At 37.6% G+C, this 22,851-nt stretch overlaps 1 protein-coding gene across 1 annotated transcript in view; it reads left to right on the plus strand.

The window, feature by feature from the left end:
* LOC124605364 (huntingtin) overlaps positions 1-22,851 on the plus strand; it is a 511,164-nt gene that overhangs the window by 85,226 nt on the left and 403,087 nt on the right. Inside the window, exons 8-11 of the mRNA XM_047136992.1 lie at positions 1,880-2,161; positions 7,434-7,597; positions 8,496-8,721; positions 13,997-14,193. Coding sequence (XP_046992948.1) covers positions 1,880-2,161; positions 7,434-7,597; positions 8,496-8,721; positions 13,997-14,193 — 869 coding nt within the window. The remainder of the gene's footprint in view (positions 1-1,879; positions 2,162-7,433; positions 7,598-8,495; positions 8,722-13,996; positions 14,194-22,851) is intronic.

Raw genomic sequence — 22,851 nt, forward strand, 5'->3', positions numbered from 1 at the left:
TCTGAAAGTATTTGTATGGAGTGTAGCCATGTATGGAAGTGAAACATGGACGATAAATATTTTGGACAAGAAGAGAATAGAAGCTTTCGAAATGTGGTGCTACAGAAGAATGCTGAAGATTAGATGGGTAGATCTCATAAGTAATGAGGAGGTATTGAATAGAATTGGGGAGAAGAGGAGTTTGTGGCACAACTTGACAAGAAGAAGGGACCGGTTGGTAGGACATGTTCTGAGGCATCAAGGGATCACAAATTTAGTGTTGGAGGGCAGTGTGAAGGGTAAAAATCGTAGAGGGAGACCAAGAGATGAATACACTAAGCAGATTCAAAAGGATGTACATTGCAGTAAGTACTGGGAGATGAAGAAGCTTGCACAGGATAGAGTAGCATGGAGAGCTGCATCATACCAACCTTGGGACTGAAGACAACAACAACAACAACAACAACAACAGGTCACTTGTCATCCTTATTGTTAAATGTCGGTCTGATCTCACAGCAGCACACACACACACACATTTGACATTCTCAACAATTTTTGAAGTTGAAGATCTCTCTGTGTGAGGTATGTCTTCAATGTACTATCTGATTCGAGTCATTGAAGAAAATTTTCTTCTTGATGAGCAATGTTTCCCATAGGTCTCTTTCAACTTTTCAAAGGTCACACTCAAAAATTCCCCATGTTTAACACAAAAGTCGATGGCGTAACGTTGGTCTAAATTCCACTGTCGCATTTTCATAACACACAACAGAAACACAATTTCACTGATGATGCTCTCAAATATCATGTGATGACTGTATGGAGTTGAAAAGAACCGAATGACTGGAGCAGATGTGCACATTGGTTCATACAGTTAGAACGAAATAACGTTGCCAGATTGTTTGCAGTGTTGTCAGTCTCGTCATTTTTCACACATAGCTTGTAGTGTTCAGCTGTTTTGTGATGCATGTACATTTGTGCTTATCATTAACATATCGTATATGTACGTTATGTGTGAGCTTCTGTCTAGTCTTAAGTAAGTCACAATGAATGCTTCTAATTAAATATTGATAAAGAAATTTATTTACAAATATTTTTATAATGTCTTTTTTCTGTTTTCCTCTTTTGCTTAGTTGCTTTAAATTCTTGGAGGTATGTACCATCTATGCAACCAATTGAAAGCAGTTTGTTTGTTGCCATACGTGTTTCACTTAATTTATTTGGGAAGCATCATCAGTGGCTTGTAATAAATGTTTCCTTTTTTTACATAACAATAAAAATATTATGTGGTAGATATAATATACTGCTATATTACATTCTGTCATGTCCTTTTTTCTTTTTTTTTTAAAAAAAGATTAAAATCAACTTTTTGTTGCTCAAAGTTCGTAATGAGAACTTATCGTATTGTGTTCCTTACGATTTCTAACAGCGCTACAAATTGTAAGTAACACCAAACGATAAGTTCACATTACGAACTTTGTGCTGCAAAAAATTGATTTTAACCTAACATCACTAGAGATCGTAAGTAACACTGAACGATAAGTTCTCTTTATGAACTTTATGCTACAAAAACTTGATAGTACCCTAAAAAAACAAGAGAAAGCCACGGCAGAATGTAGTATAGCAGCATATTATATCTACCACATCAAATGTTTATTGTATGTAAAGAAAGGAAACATGTATCACAGGCCGCTGATGATGCTTCCCAAATAAACGAAGCGAAATGCATATGGCAGCAGACAAACTGCCATCAATTGGTTATATAGACGGTACATACCTCCAAGAATTTTTATAATGTGTTAACATTTATGTCTTTTAAAATAACAATGAAATGTGATGCTAAAATGGTAGCTTTATGATCTCTGTTGGAATTGCTAACAGCCACAAAAAATTTCCTTTTAAGGCCAAATGAGTGTTGCACCATCAATTACTCACGGGGATATGTCACTCTTGGATAATGAGACAGATGTCCCTGACCTGAAGCTTCCATCCATTGAGAAATGGATTGGGGAAGCTAGAGCAGCTATGGAAGCAGCAGGGAAGTTATCACCACAGCACATTTCTCATGGAAATGAAACATTTGAAACGTCAAATGCCCAAGAAGAAGAAACTGAAGACAACAGCTTCATCCAGACAGAAGAAACTACACGTGGCTATTCAAACATGAAGATTGGTAAAATAAATGGTGAGAGCTTTATCTGGTAGGCTGATGTAAATTAGAAAAATGTTCACAACTGTACAGCCATATTTCATGATTTAATTTTCAGAATAATTTACTTAGTAGTTTAGTCTACCTTGAACACAGTACTGTTGGATTAGTGTTTTCTGAGATCCTTCAGACTATCACAATAATAATTGTTTTTAATTAAAATAGTATAATTCTCTTTGTACTGATTACTTCAACAATGAAATAATTTTTGATTTCTAGTAGCCATTTTTACAACTTCAGAAGGGGAGAAGTCATATGGGGCCAATATGAATATTCTCATTGCTATTCAGCTTTCTCTAACTATCCAATATTAATAATTTTATTAAATTTTATTTTACTGTTGATGGAGATGCTGTTAACTATTTTATTGTCGGTCAGCACCTATGTTAGACCTGATAACATAATACAAAATCAAACTGACTACAGTAATACAGGAACAGTTTTACTTACGTCAAAACATCCTGGCACCAACATACAGCTAGACCACAGTCCTCCATTGGTAAAAAGTGAGGTAGAAAAACTGAACAAAAACCCCAGAGTACTGCTAATAATAAGTGGATTATTTTGTCTTCCATTTTGTTGGAACTGTCCAATGTTATATTGGGTTTACCATCAGACAAGTAAAACACAATTCAACTGTTAGTCTTAGGGACTAGATATAGGGCAGCTTGTTATATCATTCTTTGGAAACATCATACCAAGTTGGAGCTACACCATACGTTACATAAGAAATTTACATCAGTGCAGGACGTTTGTATATTTTTGTTACATGTACTTGGTTAAATTAGCCTTGTCAATTGATCTTCAATATTTTACAATGATGTCAATAGATCTTCATGAAAATGACGTGTATGAACTTTTTTTATGTTTCTTTTGTATTAATTATTTCGTGGATCACTTAACCACTATACTATGAGCAACTATGCTACACTTCATCTTTTGACAAATTTTGGTTTGGTATGGAACTATATTTTAAGAAGATGATCTTCACAAAAATGTGGAATATTTCATTTCTAATGTGATGTAACATTTCTCTGTAAGACAGTTTTATGAACCTGTTAATGATCTTATGCATAAGATTTGGTGGATTGCCTAACCATTGATATATGAACAAACTCATTTTAAATTGGCATTTCTTGATTTATTTTAAAGGTGATATGCAAATATACTTGCTGAATTTATTTATTAAAAAAGGTTTTTAAACTACTGTATTGGAATTAAAGTGGGTTAGTTATTTTTGTAATACAAAGAGTGTTATGCATACTACACAGTGCAAACTGAGGCTACTGTATTTGTTGTAAACAACCACTTAAGTTTCCTTTTGCACATACACCAGTAAAGTCATATAGTGACATCTAGTGCTGCGAGATTGGTGGATGGTAACTTACTCAAGTAAAGTCATATAGTGACATCAAGTGCTGCGAGTTTGTTGGATGGTAACTTACTCAAATGGTATGTTGACTAGGATGGATCGTCACTATTGGATAACTTGGTGCTTTACTTATTTTTTATGTTAATCTGATTATGTAATTTCCTCATACTTTAACACTGAAGATGGCTATTTATAGTTGAAATTTGTATATGCAAGAATAATGAAAAATGAGTGGGATCGCGACTGATTGCTGTGTTCCTATCCTTCATTAAACTCTGCGACATGTTTTGTGTTGTGATATTTGCTGCTTTATTGTGAGTTCTGTTTGTTGATTTTTAGTTTTCTGTAATCCTCATCAATTTGTAACTTCCACTATCAGCATTAAAAGTAGTTCTATACGTTCTGGAACTACATGCCGTTACTTATATGGATAATTTATGAGGCCCCAAAGAAAAGACTTGTGTCTGAAAAACGTCGAGGAAGGAAGGCAAAGCTGAATGAAAAGTTTTGTGATTTGGATTCAGTCATCAAGAAGAACTTATCCACTGCATATCGCAACTCAACTCCTTTTCCAAACTAAAAACATCATGCTCTTCTCCACATATCTGTCTGTCTTCCTTAATGTTGGCTTCCATGTCTTTGAGCTTGCATCCAGGCTCCACTCGGAATGAAACCACTCAACAATATCTTCCTGTCTACAGCAGACACCCATTCAGTATGAATACTCAGACCAAGAATTACAAGAAGATTTGATGTGCTTGGTAAAGGCCTGGAGACACAGAAAGATATCAGCGTAGGTACAGACAAGGAATTGACACCCCTGAAAAGTGAAATAATGGAAGTTGGACAGACAGATATAGTATGTATGTATGTATGTATGTAAGGAGGATTTTCTTTCATTTCCCAAAATGCTTGCGCTTTGCTTTCCATTTCTCATTTTCTCATCTGCCTCTTATCTCTGTTATCTTCTCACTCATATGTTTGTGATCTAGTGTTGGCACTGTGCTTACTAATGCATTATCTTTGAGCCCCTGCTATCTTTTGATTGATTCCACATTATAAACAGAGGCCACAGTTTCAATATTCGGAAATACTCGGAACACACAAATACCTAACTACATTATATTTTCTACTTCATCTTTGCTTCCATACCCCTTCATAATAAGTGATTTTTTCTTAATCTAGGGTTTTTAGTTATCTGCCACTGCCCCCAATACTCCAGTTTTACAACCTCTCCCAACCTATTCCTCTTTACCCTCTTAAGAAGGAACCTGTTAGTCAGAAATTTAACAGAATTACAGAACTTTAATCATAATCTTTAGATATGTAGTTTGGTAAAAAAATACACTGCTAAAAAAAAGTTAAAAAAATACACTGCTCAAAAAAGTTTGGAATACTATTGTAAAATTTGGTCTATGATACTAGAGGTCTCATTGCTGTAGGTACTTTACACATTATCCATTTAGAGCCCATATTCTAGACAGTATTTAGTACTGGCATGCTTTGTGTCTGTTTCACCATTACGTAAAGATAACACTACCACAGCAGCCACATCAGAGGCAGTTCAGTATCAACAGCAGCTTCATTCAGTTTGTGTTCAGCACTGCAGTAACATGTCATGTAAAGGCACACAACACTTTGATAGAATCAGGATAGTGGCTTTACTTTCAGCAGATCATACCCATCAAGATATTGCCACTCGGTTACATGTCACTCAAAGTGGTGTGTCTGAGATACGGAGAAAGTGTAGAGAGATGGGAAACATGAACAATAGACCTTGCAGTGGTCATCCTCACATGACAACACCAGTGCAGGATTGTTTCCTCCAACTGTCGGCTTGCAGAGACCAAGTATCAACTGCCATAAATGTTTTCTCCCAGGTAACAGGGATCCATATATCAGTGCATAGAAGATTGCATCAGGGTGGCCATCATTCCAGAAGACCAATGAGAAATTTTTCACAGAACCAATGGAACCGATGCAATCGAAGAACCTGAGCTCTTGTACATTAACATTGGACCATTGCAGAGTGGAGTAATGTCATGTTTTCTGACTTGACCAGGATTGGTTTGTGACCGGACAGTAGATGTGTTAGGGTTTGAAGAAGCACTAGATGGCACCAGGAATGCCAATACATTCTTGAAGTCCATCTGTTTGGAGGTGGAAGTGTAACAAATTGGGCAGCAGTAATGACAGGACAGCAGACCCCACCAATTCTCTTCTATGGCAATTTGGCTGGGCCCCAATACCGTTAAGAGGTCTGACTAATGATTGTAAGGCCCTACAAACGTGAAGTCATTGACAGCTTCATCCTAGTTGATGATGCTGCAAGATTACACAGTACTACAGCAGTATCTCAGTATCTTCAAAGATGCAACATCAACTGACTGCATCAGCCCCTGAGCATGCAAGGGACTTGTTGAAAGTGATCATTGCATAGTGTCTGAATCCACCTAACAGTATTCAGGACGTCACTGAAGCTGCCATTGAGAAGTGGGACCTCGTACTCCAAGATAAACTTGAGGGTCTCATCCAGAGCAGGCCTTGCTGAGTGAAAGATCTAATCCATGTGCGAGGAGGACATACTCACTAGTAAGGACTGAATCATCATCATGAGATAAAGATTTGCACTATTTTTGTTTTCAAGATGTACACTTAGGAGAGAGACTGCTTTGTTTTGTAATGAGCTTTTGTAAGTAACAAAAATCGTTCTTGTTTTCAGAAGGAATTATGTTTATTTTGTTAATACTGCATTGTACAAATCTCAATGGGTGTACTGTAAGAAGTCATTGTAGTAAACTCTACGACATTCCAAACTTCCATTGAGGTGTGTACATTGCGTGTTAGCGTTTCGAATAACTTGCAGCTTGGTTGAAGTTTGTAATAGTTACTTTATTTTTTAACAAACTCACAGATTTTGCAATTTAGTCTGAAGGTGAAATGTATGAAATTTACTGAAACAGTCTACTACTTCAAGATGATCTTGTTACTTGGCTGCTAATCTGAAAAGGTTTTATCAATAATGGGTTACAAGAGCACCTTAAATATTGAGTTAAAGCTGTCGGCAGTAAGTGATTGCTGTAGTTCAGATAAAAAATGTTCCTCCATGGAAAAATTTGATCTTTGGAGGTATTAATTTAATGTGTACTCTAATTAACTTTTTGTGGCTTATAATCAATTAAGTGATGCAGATTTCATTGTAATAAAGTGGACCATAAGTCCTTTGTCCCTCCATTGTCTCCTGCATTGCATTATTGATGTATGATTGGTTTGTTTGTATAAAATATAGTTTTTATTATTTTTAAACAAATTAATCTCTGCCAGCAGCTAATAAGGAAATACACCAGTTTTCATTATACATGAGTTTGAAAACTATTCACTATTGATGTTGCAGTGATACAGAGAATGAACTGTTATTGAGCCAGGTGCTTAATGTGATAGAACATGTGCTAGCTGATGGCTGAAACATGCACTTAAACAAAAAGAAAACTAAGTGTTCACGTGGGGTATATATTCTGGATGGCTAGAAGCTTGCATAAAAGACTTTTAAAGAGGTGGATGACTATAGAAATCTTGTAAGTTAAATAGATGCAGAAGGGTAAAAGACATTCTAGAAAGGGTTGCAAAAGGCAGAAGGCTATTTTATGAAAAATAAAGAGCTTCTAACATAAATAGTATAAACATTGAGACAAGGGGGAAAAAATGAAAAACTACACTTCGTATTTGTTCATTGATGTATGGTGCATTTAATCCCTTCTCATTTATGTCTTATGTTTTTATAAGTAATGTGGTAGCCAGAATGTGGGTAACAACAAAGTCAGTGCATTTAAATTTTGGACAACACCATATAATGACTTTTTAATGTTTATTTTCTAGATGACATTGACACATGTAGTGAGGCGTCATTTCCTGCAGCTCCTAATCGACCACCTGTGGTGCAGCTGCAGTCATCAGTACAAAGTGAAGAGTCACAGGAAGAATCAATGCTGTATAGTGGGTCTCCATCACCAACTGCCAATCAGATAGATGTTCCGTTTCAGGTACTTTCACTACTTCTCCTACAGTGTTTCAGCGTATTCTATGTCTGTAGGTTGTTCATTATCACAAATTGATTATTTTATTTAGATGCATCATTTTGGCATGACAGTATCTGTGATTAATGTTGTGCATAATTTAAAACATCTCAGTTAGGGCACTTATAAATAGTTAGCACAGGAAATGAAATTCACTGAAAGTGTCATAGCTTTAACATCTAAAAATGAGATCAGTCTAAACAGATTTTCTCTTTTCATTTTGGTCACTGGCTGACTCTGTGGTCTTCCAGAGAGGTGACTCTATGAAAGTATGTTCCGTAGATTGCATGGCTGCTCCATAATCAAATCCTAAGGACTCAAAGTTGTGTATATGTTTCACAGTGATGATTGAACTAAGACGGGATCTTGTCCAGACATTCTCCATCAAGTGTTTTAGGGTTCTGCTATTTCCATATTTCTTCTTGATTTGATGAAAGTGAGTGATTAACCAGTCACATACATACAAAGCATTAATTAACTGCATTTTTATTGTTTTATTGAGACCAACAAGGACAACATGAAATCTTGTAGCCATTTGACAATGAGTTTTGCTAACTTTTGTGTCATTAGTATTACTACTGTGATGTAAGTCAGAGTGTGTTAGACAAAGAGTACATGAGGCTTTGTAAAAACAGCAATGGATTATGCATTGCAATTTTTCATGTGGGAAATCTTCAAACGTTTTGAAATTACGTAATAGGAATTGAGGCTCTTGTACTATATGCTGCTTTGGGCTCTGAAGGCACTGAAAAATTGAAACCACTCTGCCTCAAGAGCAGAAAGTGAAAATATGAATTTTGTTATTAGTTTTAGAATTTGTTGGCAGAGGTCAGGGAAATTAAATAAAAACTGTTACATTTTGCAGGACTGTGATGTAGGGAGCTTCACTGACAGTGACATTCCACTTATTTACTGTGCTCGTCACCTCGCAGCTTCCTTCCTGTTGACGGGTGTGACAGGGCATACAATGCCGGACAAGAGTGTAAGGGTCAGTGTTAAAGCATTAGCACTCAGCTGTATCTCCAGCATTGTGCGCTTGGCACCAGATATTATCCTGCTACCTGTTGACAAAGTGAAGCAACTTTCAGAAGGTATGTGTAATACATTCAAGAAAACTGTTTGTATGTTTACAGGCTGGAGTTGTGGTTAGTTCAGGTTTGAAAAGTATGTAAATATCTTTTAAATATAGTGCTCAATTTCAATTTGAAAATTCCAGAACTTTTTAAAAATTGGTGTAAATGTTGTTTCCATGTATTTCACAAGAAGACAGTGTGTGATGAGTATTTATCTGCGGGAAACAAAATTCCAAGTAGCTGTGATAGAAACACTCAGAAGTAGAAATTGCACTTCATATGATTGCTGCAATGCATTCTTGGGGTAGCAAGGAGGATGGGATGTGTAAAATTGAAAGGAGGGGACAGGTTACTTGGCCCTGAAATTGAGAGTGACCTAAACTGTTGCGAGGATGAAGGGAGAAAAAGATGAAGAATAAGATGTCTAAAACAGTATGTAACCTCCCTCCACCATCTCAGTTATTAAAGTTATGGCAGATTCTGTCACTTTACTCAAGTTATTAATGTCGCAGGTACAACAGGAGTTGTAGAAACCATACTGTTGAGAATCAATGAACAATTTGTCATAGTTTATTGTACACTTCAGTTATCACATTTAAGAAATACTCTTAAAAAACTGATTCATAAGTTAAGTGCATCATGTGTGTCCTTCAATAAATGATTTACTCACAGGTGAAATTACTTTTGGTACTTTGACGGCTTCTTTGCAGAGGCTATTGAAGGGACAGAGTAAAAAGTGTTAGGAATAATGCCGTTAGGAACAAGGAAGCAAGAAGAAAAGGATATGAAGACAGAAAAAATTATGATAAAATTCTACCATTCCAAAATGTGTGTGTGTGTGTGTGTGTGTGTGTGTGTGTGTGTGTGTGTAGGTTTAGAGAGGTTAAATCCAGTAGGTGGATGCAAGGGATCCTCAAAGTGTACCCCATCAGGCAAAAAAATTTTTGAGACTCGATTAAAAGAAATAGGGCTAAGATTACAGTACTAATGCTTCACTTGTTTGTCATAGTATCCCTCACTTGAGTAAAATGCACAGAATGTTCATAAAACTGTGTGAAAGTGACAGAAAAGTCGTTCTATGGGATGTAGTTCGACTCACGTCACATTATCTTGGATGTTGATTATGCTGTCAAAGCATTTAATCCTTCATGTGAAATTCTGCACTTTGCTGTTTTGTGGTAGGTTTGTGTTGATAACACTGGGTCTTGTCACCTGTGATGGTTTTTTGTAGTAAAGAATTGTCTGCATGTTGTATTTCAATCAAGTTGCTGCAGGTCTCCCGAGTCATTGGTTTGGTTTGGGAGTCAGGGTGTGTGCGATAGACACTGCACACACTTTTCTCTTCTGCCAACCATTCTGGAGAATGTCTTTAAACTTGATGAAGAGACGTTGCCCCATTGTGATTTGTGACACAACAATGTTGGCACACTTTGGCTGCACAGCCTAACACTACCTGCACACAACTGACTGGTCGATTGCGCAACTGTTGTTTACAATTCAGGCTGCCGCCATAGCCATTGCGCTAACATCTCTTATATGCCAGGAATAAATGTTTTTGGACAGCCAGTGTATTTTCTACTTTTTAGTGGTTCTTTAATAGTGTTTCTGCCAAATTTTTGTTTTGTGAGAGATCACATTTAATCGGTTCTGTCAGGCATACTTGGAATTTTACCTCTTAAATGTTAGCAGTGGTCACTATTCCATCCCTTTGTAGTTCACAGTTTTCTCAATTGAGTTTTTCTTTTGATTCATTTTTCATGTCCCTCTGTAGGATTTACATGGAATTATTGAATAATTTTTGAAACAGTAATCATGAAGAAATGAATTATTTTTCTCTAACAAAATAAGTATGAAGACCAATATTAGTTACATATTTTAATATTGGGTTTCATGAAAGCAAGTTACTTTATTTAGAAACTTTATTACCCTCAGTTGCTGATAACTTTAATCAGAATGCAAGACTGTGTGTTGTGTCTTGGATCAGTATGCTATTCAGGGTAGAATCTGGTAAATAATAAATTTCTTGGCAGTAGATCTTTTGTATCTGTTACGACTTTGACCAGTGCCACATATTTCTCTAACAAGGTGTAAAGAGGAGGAGGTTGACTATGGCTAAGCAAGGCACGAAAATGAAAATACCGAACAAGGAAGTATAGACTCTACAAGCAATATGTTTTGTGAGTGCAGAGTATTGTGGTAATATGTGGCACCTTGAGAGGTATTTAAAGTGACAAGACTCATCCAGGCACCTGAAGAGACCTGTCTATGAGGCTATGCATCTGAGGGTACAAAAGTGCGGGCATGATGTATCAACAGTCAGAATCCTAAAATACTGTCTAACAATCACGCGGTAGCCTGTGCACAGAAAAGGATCTGTTTTGCAGGAAAAATTGTTTGTGCTAAAACACTAGACACCCACCTTTAAGAAATACATTTGAGGCATTTTTGTTCCAATGATGATGAGTTAGAATTGTAGGCTGTTCTCGCTCAATGCCGTCTAATTAATTTTGTGCAGCAAGATTTTAATCTTCCTAGCATCCTGTGTCTTTCGTTGAGGTTAGGGTAGCCATTGATGGGAAACAAGAGGTCAAGGTATTGCTTGCTGGGGCCACTTACAGTGTTAACTCTGTGATAGAAATGAAATAGTGTTATTGGAGGGGGAGGAATCGTATGTGTGCCATAGGCATATATTTGTGGAGGAACGGGTGAAAGAGACCATACTGAGAGTGATGGAGACTGGTGAGGGATGCCAAATGCAGATCATGGTTCATGCCAACACCTGTCACCTGGTATCTGAGATTTTTCTTGTTTCGTTTTGGAGAGTGGTGAAAGTGGAGGAGACAGCTTAATTCAAATCCATATAAGAACTACCCACAATTCTGTTTTCCATTTATTCATGGGATTTCAGGATTGCTGCTGGGTAATGTTAACTACATGCCTCAATATTTAGGTCTACAGAGATGTATGATCTGGCTTCTCGGTACCACTACACCTCACAAACTAAAAATATTCTTCGAATGCTGATGCATCTGCAGATCTTGAGTCTGATAGGGGCAATGTTGTAGAGAAGTTACCTCACCTACAGTTAAAGAAAACTGATGTTTCTCTCATCAGATTTTCAAAACTTTAATGAAGAGTAGAGGAGTTGAAAATTACTTTGAAAAATTTCTAACCTTATCTACTAACTTTGATTTTGAACTTCAACAATGCCTGGTGCTTTTGGAAAATGAAATTATACCATTCACTTTATGCATAAGTTTTCTTTTTCATGTCTACATTTTTTAAGATCTATTGCTACAGGGAAATGATTCACGTATATTTTATACTGTCTCAGAACTATCATTTGTTTCTGTCTGTTCTTCAGTGAATATTATTGCATCAGATATTTTTAACAGGTTCATGTATTGCCTTTCTTTCCTGTGCCATGTTGTTTTTCAAAGCATAATTGGATCTAATAACAGCTGAAAGTAATTTTTGTCTTCTTGATATCTCTAAAGTAGGTTTTTACATTTAAATACACTGAAGAGCCAAAGAAACTGCCTAATATTGTGTAGACCCCCTGCGAGCGCGCAGATTCCCGCAACATGACATGGCATGGAGTCTACTGATATCTGAAGTAGTGCTGGAGGGAACTAACACTGTGAATCCTGCAGCGCTGTCCATAAAAATGTAAGGGTACGAGCGAATGGAGACCTCTTCTGAACAGCGCATTGCAGTGAATCCCTGATATGCTCAATAATGTTCATGTGTGGGGAATTTGGTGGTCTGTGGAAGTGTTTAATCTCAGAAGAGTGTTCCTGGAGCCACTCAGTAGCAATTCTGGATGTGTGGGGTGTCGCACTGTCTTGCTGGAATTGCTCCTGCTGGAATTGCCCAAGTCCGTCGGAATGCGCAATGGACATGAATGGATGCAGCCAATCAGACAAGATGTGTACTGTGTGTCACCTGTCAGAGTCATATGTAGACATATCAGGGGTTCCATATCACTCCAACGGCACACACCTCACACCGTTACAGAGCCTCCACCAGCTTCAACAGTCCCCTGCTGACATGCAGGTCCATGGATTCATGAGGCTGTCTCCATACCCATACACGTCCGTCCGCTCGTGAAATGAGACTAGTCCGACCATGCAACATGTTTCCAGTCATCAACAGTCCAACGTTGGTGTTGATGGGCCCAGGTGAGGCGTAAAGCTTTGTGTTGTGCTGTCGTCAAGGGTACACAAGTGGGCATTCGGCTCCGAAAGTCCACATCAATGATATTTTATTGAATGATTCGGACGCTGACACTTGTTGGTGGCCCAGCATTGAAATCTGCAGCAATTTGTGGAAGGATTGCACTTCTGTCATGTTGAACAATTCTCTTCTATCATCATTGGTCTCGTTCTTGCAGGATTTTTTCCCAGCCGCAGCGATGTCAAATATTTGATGTTTTACCAGATTCCTGATATTCTCGGTACACTCGTGTAATGATCATAATGGAAAATCCCCACTTCATCGCTACCTCGGAGATGCTGTGTCCCATCACATGTGCGCTGACTATAACACCACATTCCAACTCACTTAAATCTCGATAACCTGCCATTTTAGCAGGAGTAGCTGATCTAACAACTGCGCCAGACACTTGTGGTATTATATAGATGTTGCTGTATTTTAATATGCATACCTGTACCAGTTTCTTTGGTGCTTCAGTGTAATTTTGGAACACTTCTGGGAAAACTCTTCATATACTTTAGTTTCCTTGTACAATTAGTGTTGTACATTCAAAAGATAACCCAAGCATCTACAAAACTGAGCAAGATACATTTTCTGTTCACTAGGTGTGGCATTGCCCAGCTTCTGACTTATCCCAGTCTTATATTTGTCTACAGTCAGTTTTTGATATATTTCTCATGTAACCCCTTCACACACCCACATCATCGCTAAGCATGCTAGGATGTCTTATCCAACAAATACTTCATTACTTTTTTTCAAATAGTAAGTCATTTATGTACCAAAATTTTTGGACCCGTCCCCTTCCTTGCTTGTGTACAAATTAACTATATATTGACCCCACGTGAATGTAATTGCTCTCTATTAAAGTTTTTGGTATCGGTCAACAAGCCTTATGAAAGATATGCTCTTGGATGAGTTTAATTGAATTCTTCTGGCTAACCATTCAAAAGTGCTAAAGAGAAACTCTATCACAGGTTTAGTCAGAGTGCACTGTTTTCCCCTTTGCAGATGACTGTATTCTGTCAAAATACTTTTTAGTTTTGTGAACTGTGATAGTATCTTTTTCCCTGTCTTTCAGGAGCACAGCCTTTGACTGATGTCTTGCTTTTTTCTGACCATGTTGATCCTCAATTAAGAGGTGTTACAAATCTAATTGTGGGAAATTTTATGAGATCAATTTTGACAAAACATACGAAAAGTTTTGGAGATGTAATGAAAGACAGCAAAGCGCCAAAGAACATCATTCTCCCGTATTTAATAACATTGCTGATAAAGGTAAGTTGCATTGTATTCTCTGCATCCTTTAAACAAGCCTAACATGTAAAAATTTAGGAATTTTATATGTTTGTGTTTCAATATCTGTATGTAGTTCAACAATGCTTATTAATGAACGCGTGCTGCTGGAATTTAAAAAAGGGTACTTTTTAGATTATTAAAAAGAAAGTTTATAGTTTTTCTTTTACTATATGAGGGGCGTTTGAAAAGTCCGTGCAAAGTCTGAGAAATGACACCACTGGCTCATATCGAGGCCATGTTTAGTTAGTAGCATTTTTGGAAAGAACACGCACCAAGATTCAGCCATATTGGTCTACTTCTTTGTGTTTGGCATTCATGTGAATCAAGGAAGTCGAGTGATTGTCAAAAAATGGATGAAAAAGAATTTCGTGTTGTGATTAAATATTACTTTATGAAAGGCAAAACGCCTCATGAGACTAAAGAGATGCTTGATAAACATTATGGTGACTCTGCACCTTCGATTAGGACAGTTTATAAGTGGTTTCAAAATTTTCGGAGTGGGGCCATATGGGCACAAGTGATGCTGAATGTTTTGGACTCCTGTGAAGATTACGACTCCAGAAATCATTGATATAATCCATGATATGGTGATGGATGACAGAAGAGTTAAGGTGTGTGAGATTGCTAGTGCTGTGGGCATCTCGAATGAATGGGTACATAATAGTTTGCATAAACATTTCGACATGAGAAAGCTATCCGCAAGATGGGTTCTGCGGTTGCTCACACTTGACCAAAAATGGAATCGTATGAAGTGAAGTGTTGCAAGGATGGTTTGCAGCTGTTCAGGAAGAATCCGCAGGACTTTAAGCATCGTTTTGTCACTGTGGATGAAACATGGATACATTACTATACTCCTGAGACCAAAGAATGATCTAAACAATGGGTTGCAAAGAGAGAATCTGCACCAAAAAAAGGTGAAGACCATTCCTTCAGCCGGAAAGGCCATGGTGACTGTCATTTGGGATTCGTTGGTGGTAATCCTCATTGAATATCTGGAAAAGGGTAAAACTATTACAGGTGCATATTATTCATCGTTACTGGACCGTTTCAAAACCGAGCTCCAAGAAAATGACAGCGATTGGACCACAAAAAAGTCCTTTTCCATCACGACAATGCACCAGCACACATCTCAGCAGTAGTGGTCGCAAAATTAATGGAAATAGGATTCCAACTCGTTTCACAGCCCCCCTATTCTCCAGACTTGGCTCCCTTGGACTACTATTTGTTCCCCAATTTGAAGAAATGGCTGCCAGGACAAAGATTTTATTCAAACGAGGAGGTGATTGCAGCAACTAATAGCTATTTTGCAGACTTGGACAATTCCTATTATTTGGAAGGAATCAACAAATTAGAACAGCGTTGGACAAAGTGTATAAGTCTAAAAGGAGACTGTCAAAAAATTAAAAAGGTTTACCCCAAACACGTAAGTAGTTTTTAGTTTTGCACGGACTTTGCAAATGCCCCTCTTAAAATTTTTTAGAATTTTTGATCTCCTTAATGGTGCTTCCCAGTTGTGATGTTAGCATTCATTAGTATACCAAAAATCGTTTATATTCCTGTTGACTTTAAAAAACACTGCAGATGAATTTATTGGAACACATTTGCAATGTACATCACCAAGAACCAAAAGCATTGAATTGTAATGGACAACTAAATCGATATCAGCCTGGAGGATAGTTTTGTAATATCCAGCTGAATATTTCCATTTCATGTTGTTTTGTATTCTTTAACATCTCCAGAAATGTAAAATGTAACTTTTTACAAATTTTCACACAGGGTGGTACTAAAATCTTCAATAAAGCTGACTCATGTTTACAGCTAAGACAGCAATAAAAAAGCTGGAACAAAATGAGAACATCTGAGCTGTGGTGGCCTCTGCTGCTGGCTTATTTCTGTCGTACAGTAACTGAAGTGTTTTGCACGCATTGTTAGTCCTTAAATGTGATTAATCTTACAATTAAAAATTATACTTTTACTTAAGTTCAAGTATTGAGGAAAACGTTAGATGACAAATGTAAATTCTGTTTACATGCTTTAAATCATAGTTGAATACAATTTTCTGTATTAAATTTTATCCGTTATATAGTGTTAACATTTAGTTTAAAAAGAGTAATTTTATTTTTTATTACAAAATAAATTTTGAGCTAACATTTATACTGACTCTTGACTTAACATTGAACATTATTCATCTATCACTTCTGGGGTAATCAACTTAGAAAAGTGATTTCAGGAACTGATGACATGCTGATTTTCCTGGAATGTTCTACAAAAGTAAATTAACGTAAAGTAATCAACTGAAAACAAGCCTAATTGACCATAAAGTAATTATAAACTCATCTTCAAGTGGAATTAAGACTGAACATGTTAGCAGTTATCTACAAAATACGTGTTCTATCTGCGCCCACTGTATCAAGATGACCATCTGTTCTGGCACGGATAATTTCATAATATCACTTCCTCATCTGCCACATTACACTGTCTATGGCTGAGTAGTTAAATTGCCACCTTGTGATTTGCTTGTTTCATATTGGGGGAAGTCCTACTTTGCTGTCTGAGAGTCAAGGAGGAGTTGGTACAAGCTGTAGCTTAAACCTCAAAGTGAAGATGGAAAAGAAGAAGGAATCTGTATTCTTATATTTAGTTGTGATAGATGGAGAGATTAGAATAGATACCAGTGACTGTGTACATAGGGTAAATTTGGAGTCAGGTGGTTTGAGGTCTAGAGTGGTTAAAATATATTTGTGTTAGTCAGCTGGCATCGGTGAGGAAATAAGGAAGGGGATGCAGCTTTGGAACTAGGTGTAGAGTTTACCATCATTTACAGCAGATGTAGTCAACCTGTTCCCTAGCACCAACTAGTGGGCATTCCAGCTTCCGTGGTGGATGGTAGGCAGTAGGGGTTTTGAAAACATTTCAGTAGGTTTTCATAAAAAATTTACACAAAGTGTATGGTATGTAATTATTATTATATGCTTTAGCTTGCTGTAACTCTACCTTATAACCTTTGCAAAGTAAAGTGGTAGCTGAAATTCCTACTAGTGGGCACTAAGGACCAGGTTGAATACCACTGTTCTAGGTTATGGGTTATTTCTCAAAGTTACATCCCTACTTTGCAAAACACCATTACTGTATAACTGGTGGGCAGTCCTTACGGAGGTACAAAAATGGGTGGGAAGTAAACAAGGTTGACCACTCATGTTCTAGAACATAGCTATTTCATACAACATACATTTGTGGTCAGTCTCTTGTCCTCATACACTATGCTGCAGACTTGAAACAAATCAGCATAAAACTCTAACACGACTTTGTGCAACACAGCACATTAGGATAACTGACGTTATGTGTTGGCATTGTTGTATCTGACGTATATACTACACTGCCCAGAGTCAAGGCGTTATTTATCAACAGTATGGAGGGGTATACATTTAGCAGCCCATGCTTCCAACCGTATGACGAATTGTGAACGAGTGCTGCTGTTAACGGTAGTGTAATAGTTTGTAGTTCCGGCAATCACCACACAAGCATTGTATTGCGTTGTTTTGTTTTGTCAGATGACAGTTGCCAGATAGTCAGTGTTTTGTTCTTAGTTGCACCTAGTTACTCGAATAAACATGGCTGGCGCAAGGCTTACATTCGATGAAAGGAAGTCAGTTTTGAAGTGGTATTTGAAGTACGAAAACATTAATGAGGTTCAATGGCAATGGCGAAATGAGTATCAAACAGAGCCACAAACACGTTTAACGATTCGCCGCATTCGAGAGAAATTTGAAGCCGAAGGCTTTGTTAAAGATGTACACAAACAATGATCTGGACGACCTGTTACAGTAACAAGTCCAGCTAACTCCCGTCGTGTGTTACAACAATTCACTCGCTCACCACAGAAGTCTGTGAGACAGTGTGCCCGTGAAAATGGAGTGAGTCGCTCAAGTGTTCGACGAACTTTGAAGACAGCAAAGTGGAAGTGCTACATCCCACGATTGCTACACGCAATGAACGAGGATGACCCAGATCGTAGAATGGAGTACTGCGAGTGGTTTACTAACATGGTGCACAACGATGAAGAGTTTGCAGAGATGATTGTGTGTTCTGATGAGGCACAGTTCAAACTCAATGGTACAGTAAATCGCCACAATTGCATCTGCTGGGCCGCCGAAAATCCGAACGTCCATGTAGACAAAACCGTGAATTTGCCAGGAGTAAATGTGTGGTGTGGGTTGTCTTACTGGGGCTTGATTGGGCCATTCTTCTTTGACGGCAGGGGTACTGGTGAGGTGTACCTTCAGAAGCTTCAGACATCCATTTTACCTGCCATCCGAGACTTGTTTGGAGATGGAAGAGTTTACTGTCAACAAGATGGTGCCCCAGCCCACTACGAAAATCATGTTAGGGCGTATCTCGACGGAAATCTACCAGGAAGATGGTTAGGCTGTAGAGGTGCTGTGGAGTATCCACCACATTCCCCAGACCTAACTCCTCTGGACTTTTACCTGTGGGGAACACTAAAGGACGTCGTTTATTGACAAAAGCCATGCACATTGGATGAACTTCGAGAATCCATCATACATGTTGCAGTCAGTAGTTCGTGCTGCAGTTCGGCGGCATCGTTTGTGTGTGGATGTTAATGGTGACCATTTCGAACACCTACAGTGATATCTTTAAGTTGGACTTTAAGCTACACTTTCACCAAAAATGAGACAACTCCGTCAATTAGTTTGCAAATCATGGACTTTTAAACAGTGGTTACATTTTTTTGGACCCCTCAGTATATTTTTTTGATGAGAATAGAACCTGGACCCACTGTGTGGCAGTGAGCAACACTGTCCACTCGGCTTCAGAGTTGGAATAGTGACCTCCAGTCTGTAAAAAAAAAATACCTTATAACAGTTGGCATGTACTTATCCTAAGGGGGGAAATATCCTAAATACTTCTGATAGATACAGAAAGTAGGAAAAACTATCCTAACTTTTAAAAGGCTAGTTATTACTTTAGACAGTAGATGGATCTCTCTCATGTTGGGATCTGAGTCTTCTGACAAGCTGTTCTTTCTCCTTGTCATTTTTTGTAGTTTCTCAACCGTTTTTAATCTTTTGATACATACATTACAGTAACTCTGCTACTCTGTTCAGGGGCCAGTGTTTTCTCAAGTGACTTTCTTGTCTAAATTGACTATACGTGTACAAATGAGTTTTGTGTCAGAATTGACTCTCCCTCAAGATATTTCCCGAGTCAGTTGATGATGTCAGTGATGGATTGATTATGGTGACTGTAGAGTTCTAAAAGCTCGAGTATAATGAAGACTGCGTGTGCTGAAGAACAGAGAGATGGTGACGTTATTGCTAACATTGAAAGTTGACCAATTCCACTCTGCTCACTCATGTTAGAGTAATGAATTTTGTGCTTTTGGGTCTTATTAATATTTATTTAATTATTTGTTTTATTTCCATGGTTCACTGTGAAGATTGTATGCGGATTTGATATTTTTTCTGTTAGTGTTCCACCTCAAGAGATCCAATATCAGAAAGAAGGAAATGGTTTAAGTTTTATGTTACATGGGCAAAGAAAAAGCCTACACAGTGCATAAAAAAGAGTTTATTTGTTATTTTTAATAGAAGCTGTTTCAGCAATGAAAATGTCAGAAAACTAGTTTTGGATGTTATTTGACACTTGGAAAGAAAATGAGCTGAAAAGAATAAAGTAAAAAAAAAAAAAAGTGCTTTGTACTATCTTGTAAATATTATTTGATGTGTTTGTATGTGTACCTTTTCTCAAACAAACAAATGTTGATGGTTTGAAATGTTTGAATGACAATCTCTTATTCTTCCTGTGTTCAAATGTATGGAATATTTGCCATACAGCCTTTCTCAGGGACGTCCACTATGATTTTCACTTAGGTCATTATGCACTCTATTGTCATTCTGAATGACAACAGTTTGCTGCACTGGCTGTCATTGTTTGGATTAAAATATCTGTTTTTTTTTTTTTTTTTTTTTTTTTATCACCGGTACTGCACAGGCTGTGTAATCGTTTAAAGTGGTTGTCTAGTGTGACCCATAAAGTGCACATACTTGAGTTACTATTAAAGTGTTTGTCAAGTCATACAGTGGTAGAAATTGACAGGTTGGCCAGACTTTACAATCACAAACATGACACGAAGTATTTCCTAAACTGTGTTTTGTCAAGTTTTCTCAGCATGGTTGAGTAATAGAGCACTTCCAACTGTTCTGCAAGTTTTGGTTTCCATTTTCTGCACAATATCTTGACGTCTGACCTAGCCATCTTCTTCACATGCTGTGAGTGTTGCTGTTATGTGTACTCTCTGCCTGGACTCCAGCTGGACTGTAAACTGTTGTTGGTCTCACACTGCTATTGACAGCAAGTGTGATTTCTGACAACCGCTATGCCCTTAGATGCTCTTTTGTTTCTCAGGGATCGCACTGATGTTCTGTAAAGCAGAACTTTGTTGAGTGTTTTCCAACTCTGGTGCATATTATGGCCAGTGAGATTTTAACAAATTGAATGCCACACCCCAAGCGTTATTTCATTTTAAATCTCTGTTAGTGTTTTTTTTTTTCTTTCGAATAACCCATTTGGAGGGTACGATGAATCAACTTTGGCTACTCTTCATTGTATTAGATTTCTTCAGTTTCCAAATTTCCTTCATCCTTTTAGAGTGTTGTTCCCTTTCTTCTTGAGTCCACTTTCGTCTAGTTATTTTCTTTCTCTCCTGAAATTCTGCCTTCTGAACTGCCTTTCTGAAATGTGTTCTGTTTTCTATTGTGTCTATTGTAACTCCAGCATTTTCAATGTCCTTTTCAGTCTCTATGAACCATGCTGGCTTGGATTTGTAACTATTGAGTAATGTGAATATCCACTTGGTTAGTCTGTTGTTATCCATTCTGAATATATGTCCAAAAAACTGTAGTCTCCTCTTCCTCATTACATCAGTTAGTTTCTCTGTTTTCAGATATAGCTCTCTGTTTGGTCTTAACCTGTATTCAGCATTATCGTTTCTTTTGGCTCCCAGTATTTTCCTTAAAATTCTTCTTTCGACCTTCTCTAGTTTCTCAAGAACTCCATTTCTTGTTAGTTTAAGTGTTTCTGCCGCATAGAGAGCTTCAGGTCTGGCCACTGTTTGGTAGTGTCTTAATTTCGTGTTCCAGGACAAGGATTTTTTATTATAAATGTTTTTGGTCATATGAAACACTCTTTCCATTTTGTGCACTCTAGTTTCTATAGCTATCTTTTCTTTGGCATTGTATGTAATCCACTCTCCTAGGTATTTAAAGGAATCTGTTTTGTGTATTGTGTTGTTGTCAACTGCAATATTTTAAGGAGCATCACAGATGTTTGTCATAAACTTTGTTTTTTTCGTAGGATATTTGTAGTCCTACGTTGGCTGCTTGTTTTTGTAGTTCTCTTATTTGTTCTTGGGCATTGTCTAGTGAATCTGTAATCAATGCCATGTCATCTGCGAAGGCTAAACAGTCGACAGTGATCTTGTTTGGATTTCTCCCTGGTTGAATCCCTTTAGTATTGATGGCCTTCCTCCATTCTCGAACTACCTTCTCCAAGACACAATTGAAAAGCAGAGGTGACAGACCATCTCCCTGTCGAACACCTGACTTTATTTCAAACGATTTTGAGAGCTCTTCCCTAAATTTTACTTTCGATTTTGTATTAGAAATTGGAGATTGGTTACTCCCTGGGGTAAAATCTCTTACAAGGTGCGTATCCATTGTTGATTGTTTGTTGGGTTAGGGGAACAAGTCCCCTAAGGATTCTACTCGAGGTTATTAGCTCCGAGGAATGATTTTCAGCCGCACCACTGGTGGACAGACGCTGACCACTCAGCCGCTTGTTTCAAGACAGACGCCAAGTGGATTAGTGTTAGTGTTTATTAGGTTTTCAGATATCTTTACTTCGATAGACTCCTTAATTATGCTGTCTCAGATACTCTGCATTTGCACTGCAATACTGGTGTCATTATATTTCATTTCATAATTATATTTGAGGCAGTGCACAGAAACAGCTGATTTTCTTGGTTGTGGTAGCTGGGTGTGTCACGAAGTTCCTTGCAAATCCCCTCGACTGTTTTGCTAATCTACCTTATGCTGGCCCAGTATTAGGAAAAATTGGTAGACTTCTATGGAAACATTGCATCCAGTCTGTTTCACACCCTTCAGCTAAGTTAAAAGCGATCTTTGTAACATTAAAGACAATCTAGATATCTGAAATCTAGGTGCGTATCGCATTCCTTGTAAATGTGGCATGCCTTATATGGGACAGACTATCTGAACAGTTGAGGAGAGGTGTAAGGAACCTGAGTGACTTGCCCAACTAAAATAACCATGCAAATCAGGTGTTACTGAGCACTGTCTCGAATATAATCATGAAAAGAAATATAATTACCAGTATTGTGATGTGAACTCTAAGCTTCTGGGACAACATAATTGAAGAGCATATTGAAATAGTGATGTCAGAAAACCTAATAATCAAGGATAGACATTTCAATTTAAATAACATTGGGGTCTGGTACTCGGTTTATAAAAATATCGCCAGCCACCACATCCAACAGATTTGGAAAACCATCAGAGAATTTTTGTTTCACATGATTCAGTGTGAGCCTTGAGAAACAAA

Source organism: Schistocerca americana, chromosome 3 (assembly GCF_021461395.2).
Source record: "Schistocerca americana isolate TAMUIC-IGC-003095 chromosome 3, iqSchAmer2.1, whole genome shotgun sequence".
NCBI classification, from domain to species: domain Eukaryota; kingdom Metazoa; phylum Arthropoda; class Insecta; order Orthoptera; family Acrididae; genus Schistocerca; species Schistocerca americana.